Source organism: Drosophila tropicalis, unplaced genomic scaffold, assembly GCF_018151085.1.
Source record: "Drosophila tropicalis isolate 14030-0801.00 unplaced genomic scaffold, ASM1815108v1 contig_463, whole genome shotgun sequence".
Lineage (NCBI taxonomy): Eukaryota > Metazoa > Arthropoda > Insecta > Diptera > Drosophilidae > Drosophila > Drosophila tropicalis.
The window spans coordinates 450,382-463,824 of record NW_027172929.1 but is presented as its reverse complement, the minus strand read 5'-3'; the positions used below and the strand labels follow the sequence as shown (position 1 = coordinate 463,824).

The 13,443-nt window shown below is 38.1% G+C and overlaps 5 protein-coding genes across 5 annotated transcripts; 2 read left to right on the top strand and 3 right to left on the bottom strand.

Annotated features, from left to right (window-relative positions):
* Positions 1-334: 334 nt before the first annotated feature.
* Positions 335-1,452, bottom strand: LOC137574677 (peritrophin-44). Its single transcript, XM_068287069.1, is given in 2 exon segments — positions 335-476; positions 478-1,452. Coding segments are annotated over 2 exon segments (1,017 nt in total). The 5' UTR covers positions 1,423-1,452; the 3' UTR covers positions 335-404.
* Positions 1,453-2,605: 1,153 nt separating this feature from the next.
* On the bottom strand, positions 2,606-3,714 carry LOC137574713 (peritrophin-48). The gene is made up of 2 exons (XM_068287117.1): positions 3,696-3,714; positions 2,606-3,622 (listed from the first exon to the last, which is right to left on the bottom strand). The coding sequence occupies exons 1-2, from the start codon at positions 3,712-3,714 to the stop codon at positions 2,646-2,648; spliced, it is 996 nt and encodes a 331-aa protein (XP_068143218.1). The 3' UTR covers positions 2,606-2,645.
* A 2,858-nt stretch (positions 3,715-6,572) lies between these two features.
* Positions 6,573-7,828, top strand: LOC137574552 (peritrophin-44). The gene is made up of 2 exons (XM_068286907.1): positions 6,573-6,598; positions 6,730-7,828. Exons 1-2 carry the CDS (start codon positions 6,592-6,594, stop codon positions 7,767-7,769), a joined length of 1,047 nt encoding a protein of 348 aa, XP_068143008.1. The 5' UTR covers positions 6,573-6,591; the 3' UTR covers positions 7,770-7,828.
* A 1,428-nt stretch (positions 7,829-9,256) lies between these two features.
* LOC137574553 (peritrophin-48) lies at positions 9,257-10,246 on the top strand (the record flags this gene model as incomplete). Its single annotated transcript, XM_068286908.1, has 1 exon — positions 9,257-10,246. A coding segment is annotated over one exon (990 nt), but the record flags the coding sequence as incomplete, so codon positions are not given.
* A 1,062-nt stretch (positions 10,247-11,308) lies between these two features.
* Positions 11,309-12,929, bottom strand: LOC137574551 (peritrophin-48). Its single transcript, XM_068286906.1, has 2 exons — positions 12,842-12,929; positions 11,309-12,573 (listed from the first exon to the last, which is right to left on the bottom strand). Exons 1-2 carry the CDS (start codon positions 12,843-12,845, stop codon positions 11,447-11,449), a joined length of 1,131 nt encoding a protein of 376 aa, XP_068143007.1. The 5' UTR covers positions 12,846-12,929; the 3' UTR covers positions 11,309-11,446.
* Positions 12,930-13,443: the final 514 nt, after the last annotated feature.

Below are 13,443 nucleotides of genomic sequence, written 5' to 3'. Positions count from 1 at the left end.
GATTTTTAGTCAATTGACTTTCCTTACAATCGAAAATCGATTTTGCAGCGTGGTTTTATTAGAACGGTTAGTATTTTATAGGAAAAAGATTTATTTCAATTTATCATCTGGTCACTCTAATCGGTTTATTAAAATGACTAAAATTATCGATAAGCAAGAAAAGTTTGTCACCAAAGTTTGAAAAGGTTAGTTGCAATTTTTATTGAAAAACTGATAACTTTAACTACAGAGTATTGCCATTGGAGTGAGAAAACACAATTAACATAATTTTGACTTAAATTTATTTATTATTTAATATAAAAATTAGAACTTCTAATTGTGTTTCGTTCCCTGGACTAAATACAAATAAGAAAGCAAGTATGTATAACACATTTCTGTATTTATAATCAATCAATTAATTACATTTAATCTTGACCATCACAGCAACCGTCGTAGATAATTTTCGATGTGCAGGCCTGAATGGACTCATCGAAAAAAGTAATCCCAATTGCATGTTAGCTCTTCCGTTTCGAGACCATTTACACAACGGATATAATTATGACACTCGTTGCTACTGCTGGTCACCAACATAGTGCCGCGTCCGTCGCATCGATTGTGAGTGCATATCACGGAAGTTGCCGTGGCGCATCCACCACGCGACTCATCAAAGAAATATCCTTCGGGGCATTGGTACCAAGTGGGATTTAAATCTTCGACAGATCCAAGATCTTTGCAATGGAAATATCCTCGGCAAGTGGCGTTATCGGTTACATAGCCTGATTTAGGCTTGGAACCGTTAAGACAAACACCATCCTTGGGGTGAGCCGTACACGCCACCGTATTGGGGGCCACACAGGTGCCGGTCTCCACATCAAAGTATTTGGTTGCCTTACTCGTTGAGCAGGATTTAAGTTCATGGTTTCCATTTTTATCGCACTCATAGTATTTACTACAATCGTTTTCATTACGGAATTTTGTTTTGTCGGGTAGAATCTCACATATATTAGCCACATCCACGCATTCCGAATCCACGCTGTACACACATGTTTGTGAGGACTCTTCAAAGTGCTGAGTACCACTGCAATAACCCGATAGAGCTTCTCCATTCCGGCAATAGAAATACTGTTGACAATCGGTGGGATCGGAGACCCAAACGCCATCCAGACCTTCACAACGATTACCACAATATGTGTTGGTGGTCACAGCATTTACCGTGCTACATTTCTGCTCAGTGGGATTGAAGTAATTTTGAGTACTCGGACAAAATTGTAGTGTGCCCTCGCCATCTATGCAATCTATATACTCATTGCAAGTGCCAGGCTTACGGATCAGAGTTCCATTCTTGAAGAGACGACAGAGCTCCTCATAGTCATTGATGGCATACAGTGAGGGTGTCAGCCACAAGACCATTAAACAAATGCCCAAGATCGGATAACAACGCATCGTGATTTCTTTCGAATGTTTCTGCTTTGTCCGATTATTGCAGACTAAATTGAGATGTGCTAGCGTTTAGTGTTTATATTATTAACAATGAAATATGATTGCCTGATGTGTACTCATATTTGGAACTTTATTACCTGTCTATTAAACGGTTCAAATCTTATCAAAAGTTTCTTTCTTACATACATAAGTATACGTGGAGAGAAAAGTGTCGTTTCTTTACCAAAAAAAAAAAAAAAAAAAACTAAAACCGCAAATCCCTTATCATCTACTCATATGACCATTCAAAGAAAAGAGCTTCTCAAAATTTAAAAGAACTTGCAATAAGTTTTAAAGTTTTAAGTATTTAATAAGACTATTATTATTTAATAATGAATGATCTTTAGGCATCTAATACTGAATCTATGGAAATATTTAGTTTAAATTTCAGAATATGATTAAATTTAAACCCGTTTTAACTTTTGAATCAAATTTTAAAGTATAAAATAAAACGACATAGGTTTCTATGAAATCGTACTATCTTATATATAAAATATACATATATTTTTTTATACCTAGTGTATACTCCTATTCCAAATCATTTGCGACATCGAAACGGACAATCTATTGGCGATACTCCTCAATAACGACTTACGTTCACTTTTATCCCACAATCAATTGTCGGAAATCACAACTTAAGCCTTGCTAATTAATTGATCTATAAAAATATATACATACATAAGAACTATTCCCACATGTATATAGATTTTCTAGCCAATCAGTAGCAATCATAGAAGCAGCTGAGCGAGTCACAAGTTGATTGCGTATTTTGTCATCGTAAAATTGTCAAATTGATAAAAAAAAAAAAAACCAAAACAACAACACAAAAAAAAAGGAAAAAAAATTGGAAAAATACTATTTGATTTCAATTATATATTTGTGAGTCTCTTTTGATTTTTAAATTGTTATTTATGGTTAGTTATTTGGATGATTCTAATCGCATTAGACTAAACGTTCGATCGAATTGTATACCCTAACCGTAAATATGAGTTAGTTAGTTAATGTATTACAGTGGATTTGAAACAATAAATTTTCGTTTCCACATCTGAAGATCCTTAGTAAGTTGACGTAGAAACTCCTTAACTATATCTAAAGTTGATGAATGAAACATTATATATTAAGAAAAAAAGAAATCAAACGGAAAAAGTTTATGATTGAAATTTTATTTATGTTTATTTGCTGCTTTTTTAACAAATGTCAAAGGTTAAAACATTGGCCACACATGCGCCCTTCTCCTCGTCGAAAAAGTAATTGCCACAACTCTTTTCGTCTAGGGTGATGCCATCAACGCATCGTAGGTAGTGACGGCAACCCGTGGTGCTGCTCAGTACAAAACTCTTTGAACGTCCATCGCAACGATCCTCAGAGCATTTGACTTCATTGGGGGTACGGCAGGTTTCGGTAGTGCTATCGAAGAACTTATCATTGGGACACTGATTCCAGGTGGGATTTGCATCCGGAGTGCCATCCGCTTGCGAGGCACAATAGAAATAACCGCGACATGTGGCACCGTCCGTTACGAATTTGTTGGCATAGGGCTTCTTTGCAGTGCCACACACGTCCTTGGGCAGCGGATGGGCAGCACAGTCAACTTTGGCTTTAACCACACAACTACCCGTACTAGCCTGATAGTAATAGCCACTATCGCAGGTCTTTGTGGTCAATTTACCCTTGGTGCAGGTGTGATATTGATTGCACGCCTGAACATTGTCGAAGTTCACACTGTTCTTGACAATGCTGCAATAGTCAAAGCTAAGGACACTGCAAGCCGATTCATATAGACGGGTGCAGGCTTGTGTGGTGGCATTGAAGTGTGTTGCCTCCGGGCAAGTGCCATACATGGGTGTCTCCTCATTGGCGCAATAGTAGTAGCCATAGCAGGATTTGGGATCGGCAACGAATTTCTCACTGGCTCCAGCACACGAGACTTGGCAAGTTGTATCGCTCGATAAGCTCTTTACGCATTTTTCCGAGTCCTTATCAAAGAAGGCCGTTGATCCAGTGCAACTGCTATAATGACTAGTGAAATCAATGCAGGTTATATAACGGCTACAAGAGTCTGGATCACGGATGACAGTGCCATTGGAGAACAAACGGCAAATGTCCTCATCTCGAGCATCTACCCGGCTTGATAATAGGGCCACCAGACAGAGGCTTAGCCATACTATACGGATAAACAAGTACAAAGACTGACAACTTAAATCGGCAAGTAGTTAATATTTAATTAAAATTCTTACAATACGAAGCATTTCCCATTGTCGAACGTCGTTGTGTATAGTAGCTCAAGTTGATTCTAACTAAATGCCCAAGCAGACCACAACTCTCATTAATATTAAATCGAAGGATCAGCAATACTTTTTATTCAATTGCTTTTATTCCCATGTATGATAAGCGAATTGAATTCATACTTAAGAAGATAAGATTAAACACAAAAAAAAAAAACTTACCACATGTTGGTAAACAAAATTTGTTGAATTTATTTATTACTTTGGATTTGTTGAAGTTCATCTTGGGTCTATATGTATCTTAAGAATTGGATTTAACCGATACTTCTGAAATTCTTATGTAAATCTAATTTTTATTCTATTTGAAATAAATAAAGTAGACTACAAAAATCGAATCAGTATCGAACAGTATACCATTTATCCCATATATCTACATAATATATACATCTATCCAATCGATAAGCTGATTAGTCTTGACAAAGTCTTACATTTTTCCTAGCATACTTTCAGTGCCAACATTCCCGTTACTTGAAATAAATATTAATAAAAACAAAAAGTTAACTTTTAGGCGAGATTAAAAAAAATGAACAATTGCACTATGGGGAATGAGCTGTAAATTTGATTATACAACTTGAAATTTTTTAAAGGTAGGTAAATCGGCAAAGGAACAAACAATTGTTAAAAATACATAATTTTTTTAACAAAAAACATTGATTATTTAATGTAGCGAACTTTGTTTTGGAAGACTAATTATATTGCTGATTTTGTGAAATTTTACTTTGGGTTTGTGAAAGTGTAAATATGTATTAATTGCATTTCTTCTTCAGAAAAAATCTGTTGAAGTAAAATCTATTCAAATTATTCAAAACTATTCAAAACTTTGTTAAAATTCGTTCAGTATTATTTTTGTTTGATAAATTTTCCGCATTTTGAAAATAGTTTAAAATTTAATTGCTCAAACATATCTAAATAATGCCTAAAAGTATGCAACCATTTTCTTTTAAACACATGTAATTGTAGAGCGGTTGGGTGGAAGGTAACAGGCGTGGTCGCTTTAGAAAAAGAGAAGAAAACCAGAGGGCCGGGGCTAACTTTGACCGCGTCAAAGTTTGTATACCCTTGCAACTTTTTTGGTAACTCTTTCCTTACCTATTAGCCAATGTTTAATTTGAAAACAATCACGTTAAAAGTAACGAAGTTATTTACAAAAGTCACTGTTTTCGCCCGATCGTTCCTATGGGAGCTATATGATATACTCATCCGATCTTGATTAAATTTGGCACAGTCGTTAATAAGCGTAATAAACTCTCTAATATTAAGTTTCACGGTAATAACAGAGAAAATAACAAAGTTATTGAGAAAAGTCACTGTTCGTGACTTTGGTGTTTGTATGGGAGCTATATGATATAGTGGTCCGATCCGGCTGAATCCGAGATATACAACGCCTGCAGTATATACAAGCCTACGTGCAAAATTTCAGCTCTGTAGCTCTTACGGTCTAGGAGGAGTTTGCGTTGATCCAGACGGACGGACGGACGGACGGACGGACGGACGGATATGGCTAGTTGAACTCGTCTCGTCGTGCTGATCAAGAATATATATACTTTGTATGGTCGGAGATGCTTCGTTCTATTCGTTGCACACTTCTGACCAAAATTAATATACCCTTTTTGCAAGGGTATAAAAAGTGCTAACATGCTTAATTTGACAAAATCTAATTCCTAAATGCAATGGAAAGTTAATTTCATTCGGTGACAACATTTTTTATCTGTGTCGGAGTAAAGTTGAAAAACATTAATGCCTAAAAATCTTTTAGGGCATCCAATTAATTAATTAACTAATACTCCACATAACATTTAACATGTGTTGAATTCGAATTTAAGCATCATATATTCTATTTTTGTTTGAGTCATGTGTTAAAAACATGTTATCCAGTTTTCATTATTTTTGTCGGTTGTATGTACATATATGAATAGAGGAAATATCACCTCATACAAAAATGTATCACTTATTTTTTCCAAACTGGGCACTGACGAAACCAGAGCTAAATGTAGTTCGAATTGTCGATTTTCCCTTTAATGTTTTTTTTTTTTTGCCTTAGATGTCCTTTTACAACACTAATTGTAGGTCCTTTCCCTTCCATGTTTAATGAGATTTGACCAAGTCATTTTGGTTAATTACTTTTGGGACATTTTGTTACTCATCCCCAACCTAATTCACATTCAAGTGCATTCGAAAAGCAAACTTTATTTCGTCATATTCGAGTTCAAAGTTATGTATGAAAGCAAATGGTAAAGACAAATTAATTTTAGAATGCCCAAGAAAAGAACAAAGTGTCATCAAAAACTGTCATAAGGTACTTCAGTAAAAGAAAAAAAATGTATTCTATAAAACTGATTACCTCAATACCGGGAAACGCCATCAACAACAGCGACAACCGATCAATAAGTGCCATTAATTACCTAAAAAAAAAAAAACCAACAAAAATAATAATAACCATACACAATCAACTCGTGATGATGATGATCCAATATGAAAGGGAAAGGAAATCGCAAACATAGTGAGATATAATCATAGTTTAAAGTATTGACCACGTCGTTGCCTATAGGTAGTTACGCTTGAGATATATTTGGCTAAAGGATGATTTGTAAGTGCTTTAAAGGTTTTGATAGATTGAAGAATCTTATCTAACCACGACTTTTAATTACACAGTGTTTGTTCTCAGTGTGTTAGCAGTAGGGGCAGAAGGAGCTTATCTGAAAGGTTCTTCTTTATGATGTATGTGTATGTGTTTCTGTTTTTTTTTTTGCTTGTTAATTAAATGTTCCGGCTCTGGAGTTAGTATAAAAAGCCCTCGAATGGCATTTGTAGGGGTTAGTACTCAGTGTCGTGAGCAAGTTAGCGTACAATGGGAGGTACATATATCCAAAACCCGAACTTAAAGTCATCAAATAACAAACGGATAAACTAAAAGAATATATAATAATGACAATTCTTTTTTTTTATTTTTTTTTGTTTTTGTTTCTGTTCAAATTCCCTTTTGCAGCATTTAATTTAACAAAGGCCAGCTGTGGCTTGGCATTGGTGATCTGTGCACTGATGATCAGTCAAGCCAATTCATACTCGTACACCATGGATCAAATGTGCGCCCAATGGTGGGATTCCGGATACATTGGTAATCCTAGCAATTGCAGAGCCTGGGGATATTGTCAAGGTCAAAAACTGGTCAGTTGGGGAACTTGCAAAACTGGTCTCGTCTATAATTCACAGACTGGTGCCTGTGCCAATGCCTCAACGACAATTTGTTCCACTAGCATTGAGGACACCTGCCAAGCGGCCAAAAGCCCCGTCTATCTAGCCAATCCCAATAATTGTACAGAATATGCTTATTGTTATGGTAATGGTACATACGGCATTACTGCTTGCCCCAAAAATCAGATGTTCATGGCGAATTCAACAGCATGCAGGTATACATCGACATGTCCCCAGGACACTATTTGCCGTTTCATGAAATCGGACATTTTTGTTGGTAATCCAAATAATTGTGGAAGCTATTTGCAATGCATCAATGGTGCAGCCGTTCCTGGCACATGTCCCACGAAGTATCCAAATTATAACGCCGCCACTGGTCGCTGTGAATTGGAAAGTACCTGCAGTGACTCGGGTACCAACACAGATTCAACCACACATCCCAATGCAACGACAGTTTGTCAACAGTATGTAACTGCTAAAGCTCTAGAAGACACTGTTGCTGATGATGATGAAACTGCTGCAGATGATGATGAAACTGCTGCAGATGATGATGAAACTGCTGCAGATGATGATGAAACTGCTGCAGATGATGATGATGATGATGATGATGATGATGATGAAAGTTCCAGTACCACTGAGGCATCTACAACACAATACTTTACCGATAACACAACTTGTTCTGGTTACTATGCCTGCAAGTCCTATTCATCCGTTGGCCTTTGGAACGCTTGCAAACAGGGCACCCATTTCGATCCCTCTCTCAAAAGTGCGTTTCCCCAGCCGCATACGATTGTCCCTATAATCGTTGCAATAACATGGATATTACATTCATGACCAAATATAACTCAACATGCAACAGTTATGTAAACTGCAATACCCTTGTTGTCGGTCAATGCCCCTCTGATAATCCTTATTTCAATGAGGTTAAGGGCTACTGTCAGGCTAGTGACCCAGAGTATGCAATTTGCGCTAAGGTTACCACTAAAGCTGTGTAAAAACTTTAATTCATATTAACAAACTTTCACAATAAATCCATTAAGTGGCAAATTAAAAAATGTATATATATATATATCTTGTTTCAAATTAATACACAGTATACAATGCACATATACATACTTACGATGGGGTCTCTTTTGTTTTACTCATTGGGTTGGCAAACAGACGAAATGAAGCACAAGCGATCTTTCTTACTCCACAATGGACCTTAGAGGGAAAGTCAAGACTAATCCTTAGTAAATGTTTTATATTGTTACCAACGTATAATCGTTCATTCACTTGAGAAATACTTATTATGGAATGCAATTTAAGTAACAAAGGAACAAATTCAAAGACATTGATTTCATGAGATTCAGGATAATGATTGCTTTAAATTTTGTTCTATCATATGTTAACTTTTTATTGCTCATCAAACCAAAAGACTCAATCATAATTGCCTTAGCAACATGGCTATTGAGTACCCATATATGTACCTATTATACTTGTTGGTTTTTTTCCCCTTCGAATAAAGTAATAAAAAAGCTAGAGAGAGAGAGAGGGAGAGAAAAAAGAAATAAGAATTTCCAATCAATTGCTTGAAATGCATTTCATTGTGTTTCATGTGACAAACGATTTATATGTACGTAGAGAGTAAGTAGTCTCGACATGTAGACAATTTCCCTATCGGATGGGAATCGACGACAAACAAATGTAGAAACATGTTTTAGTACCTATTTTGTTAGTTCTTTGAAATCTCTTTGCTGGAGTGCCACGAACAAGAATGAAGACATTGATATTGCCGTGTAATTTACATGAATTGATATGAAAGGCAGCTATCAGAATGACTCGATCGATCTCCTTATCGCCCATTTTGGGCTCTGATTGGAGATTGGAGAAGAGACAGAGGCACCGCTCACCACAATCGACAACATCAGCATCATCATCATCATCTTTGGGTGTCGTTTGTGCCGTGTGTGCATTTTCCAAATTGTTTTTTTTTGCATATTTAAGGAGGCGTTGTCACCGTATCAGTCATCAGTATCAGTTGTGTTGTGGTAGCAAGCGGGCAAGCAAACTTAAAGGATATACATACATATACAAACATCTATCGAATTTACTCAAGGATATTGCCAAAAATGAAGCGAGGTAATGACGAACCTTCTTTGTATGAAGGGTAAAAAACAAATGCTGTTGTTGTTGTTGTTGTTGTTGCTATTTCATCATTAATGCCATCACCATCATCATCATTTCTAGCTATTACCATTCTGGCTGTTACCAGCTGCCTGTTTGCTGCAACAGTGGCCACCACCAGCAGTAAGACCCTGACCAATTTCAATTCGCTAACGGTAAGCGAGATGTGCGCTTTGATGCCATGGGATACAAGCTTCCTGCGACCTAGCACTTGCGACCATTGGGTACGCTGTCCAGATAAGGAGAACGCATTGGAGGAGGGATCCTGCGCCGCAGGACTATTCTATAACAAGGAACTGGGACGTTGCAATTTGGCTGATGGTGTTTCATGTCCCTATTACGGCGAAGATACGACAACCAACACCAATGTCTGCGCCAATGAGGTGGATGGCACTTTCATTGCCGATACCACAAGTGAAAATTGCCGTGGATATATACTCTGCCAATCGCATAAATCGATCAAGGCCAATTGCCCCAATGAATTGATCTTCAATCCAACTTCCCGTTCCTGTGTTTATTCCACACAATACACTTGCCCCGTGACCAACAAGAGGATCAGTACACCGGCTTGTCGTGCTGTGGCCAATGCTACACGTCTGGCCCACAATGAACATTGCGAGAAATATTACGTTTGCATCGACGAGATGGCCGAGGAGCATGAGTGTCCCGTTCAGATGGCCTACGATGTGAATCACGGACGTTGTGTCTCAATCAGTGAGGTCACTTGCTATGCCACCGCCGCCCTGCCCGAGCCGGAGAATACCTTCTGTCTGGATACCGAGACAGGCAAAGCTCTAAGCGGTTACTTTGCAGACAGCGAGTCATGCAGTTCGTACTACATCTGTGAGGAGCCCGTCAAAGGGGTACATGATAAGGAACCAAAGCATTTGGCCTGCGACCTTGGCCAGTATTTCGACTATGTGAAATTGTCGTGCCGCGACCGCCTCAATGTGCGCTGCCTGCTTGATCGTTGTGTGGGCAATACGTTGGACTATGTGAATGTTGCTGGCGACTGCCAATCATATGCCCGCTGCTCGAATGGCTCCACCGTGGGCACTGGCCGTTGTCCCGATGGCTATTATTTCGATGAGCGCAGTCAAGGCTGCACCACCACAAACCACAATTACATTGCCTGTTCAGCCTAGATAAATATATATATACATACTTATTTATATATGTATATATCATCATCACAGCTCGAGCAGTGTATAATTCAGCAAATAAAACTAAATCACAACAAAAAAACAACAAAAAAACACACACAAAAAAAAAACAACAAAAAAATAAACACAACTAACATACACTGTATCTTTTTACCCCCGTAATAATAAAAAGAAACTTCGTAAAATCTTGGTGGAGGTCATAAAAAGCACCACGCATGTATATTTCATTGATTGATTTCTATTAAAAGGCAAACGGGAAATGTTCGAGGGGCGATAAAAATTCATGTCTCCAAGAAGACGACTCATGAATGCATGTATTGGCTGCTTCTATCATGTTATTACACCATCAACCAACATATCGTTCCGTTTACCTAGCTTCTTTCTCATTCGTCTCATTTTTTTTATTTTTTGGTTTGATTTTGGCAATCTGTTTCTGTTGCGACAGTTTCAGAATGCCTGCCAAAAAATGTCATTATCAGTTTTTGGAGCTTTTAATTAAAGAAGCACCCAATATCAAGTTCGAAGAATTCGGTTTGCTGATTTTTGATACGGACCCACCCCAAAGAGAAATCAGATAAGCTTAGTTTGAACGTGCCGAAGTCTCTATACCCTTGCTGAAGTCCTTGTTTATTCACTTAATTACTTGCACCTACTTTCTGTCTCTTTCATATTTGAAGCATCTTGTACTTGAATACCTTATTGGGTTATTTCAAATCATCTTTCCGTCTTTCCCTTTCACATTCGACCTTCATTTGTTAGCCATCCATTTAAATACCAATTTAGAATCAACTGTGCATCTCTCTCACACACATACCTCTTATAGGAATTGGACTTTAGGTTTCTCTGCTTCATATGCATCGCATCAATTTTGTTATACCCCATTTAAGTGTATGAATGTGAAGAACAAGCGGGGAGTCCCATAGTTTCAGCAACAATGATCTATATTCTATATATCTATAGAGATGACTCAGGGATTTTCAATAGAAAGTGCACATAAAACAATATGTATATCCCATTATTCAAAGGTCTTCAATCATCACGAAATTTGTGTATATATGTATATGTATTTATAGAAATATGATAAGACTCGCCTGACATTGACGATTTGTTTGTTTATTTTTTTTCTTTCCTGAAACTCACGCTAAGTGAGTGTCTAATTAAAAACTAGTGCGTTATCTAGGATTAGGTGTCTGTCGACGATCCACTGATCGTAGTCGACGAACTTGCCTCACTATTCCCCGACGACGACGAGCCATCTGTCGCTGTTTCGCTTGTTGTTGTCGATGATAATGAGGATGATGATGATAGCTCGCAGGCTGGATAAGATATCACCTGCGTAGTACAGCGCTGAGTCATCTCATCGAAATACTCATCGGCGGGACAAGTGCCGCTGCCGATGCTAATGCCATCCTGGCAGATCAAATATCCACGACAATCATCATCCGACTCGTTGGCCAATTGAATTGTCGAATTGCCCAGATCGACGCATCTATCGTAAGGGCAGTTAACTTTGGACCGTGGCGCACAAACTCCGCCGTCGCCCGACTCGTAAAAGAATCGACCATCAGCACAAACGCCATGCTCCAAAGTAAATTCACCCGTCTCCAGTTCCCGGCAATAGTAGTAACCATTGCATGTGGCATTATCCGATATAAAATCACCAGCCTTGCCGCAAATCCCACTTGCTACAGTGATGGGTGGGCTCTCCGTAATTGTGCACTCCACACTCTGCGGATAGACGCATTCGGACTTCTGGGCATTGAACAGAAATGTTCCCGGACAAGTGCCGTTAATGATCTTGGTCTTCCAGCACATCTGATAGCCATTGCAATTATTTGTATCCTTTATAAAGACACCATCGGGCAATATATTGCACAAGCTATCCGGATCCATTTTCTCTTCGCATGGAAAGTCACGGATGCAATGCATTGTGGCAGGATTATAGTTCATTCCACCAGCGCAGGTGCCATGCGATCCAGTGCCATTAATGCAATAATAATATCCATTGCACGTATAAGGATCAGCGGCAAAGCCATTGGCTTCTGCCGCACAAGGTTCACTTGATATGCAATCAATACTACTGGAATCCACACACGTTTCGGTCTCTCTGTCATAGAAAAGATCACCGGTACAAGTACCTGTAATGGGCTTCTCGTCAATACACTGAACCCAGGCATTGCAGGCCCTCGGATCATTCATTTTTGTCCCATTGGCGACAAGTGTGCAGATCAAATCGGGATCAAATGTGCTGGTAGCCGTTGCAGCTCCAACCAATGCAGCTCCAATACATAATAGTCGCAAGATGAAATCTAAAAAAAAAAAAAAACCACAGAAAGAATGTTTAAAAATTTTCAAATTTTCTCCTTCGAAAAATGACTCGTTTGTCTCATGTCTGCCGAAGTGAACTACCGGAATTGCTTATCCCTAGATATAGTATTTCTAGCTTCTAGTTTATTGATAAAGAAGTCATTGAAATATTTAAAAACGAAAAAAAAAACCCAAGTGCCTAAATTTGATCGATCAATTAAAAATGTTGTATATATCAAACATATGTATCACGGTCGTTTATGTACGTACTCATGCTCTGCGGGGAAAAAAGTGGAGTTTCTCGAATTGAAATTGGTCAAAGAAAAAAAAATCACAATTCGAACCACTCGAAAGACCACGACCAACTGAATGGCACCCCGAAAAGGCGTTGTCATTAAATATTACAGGTGACGCTGCTTCTTCTAGTCTCTGCCTTTTTCTTGCGGTTCACCTGGGGTAGTGAATACATACATATTTAAATCCCTATAAATTACTTTTTGAGCCGACAAGTGTCGTCAGTTGTTAATTTTGGGTTTGAATACTATTTTCCTCCACGTTTATCAAGCATTTCGCCCATTAATGCCTTTAACTGTTTGACAATTGATAAATTTGGGAAATCCGACACGAGCGGCGAGCTGGTCTGGGCTCTGGACAGATAAGTCGATGTGAGAATGGCCTAAAAATATTCCCAAAAGGCAGCAGCCTGAAGCACAGTCAATAAATTTAAATGATTTCATTTTTTGATATCAGTTTTGATTTTGATTTTGATTTCAAACATGAACTTTAGTCAATTAAAGTCCATCGTCATGATCATCATCATCATCATCAGTGCTTCAAACTATTTCGAAACATTTGTCAATGACATTTCGAAC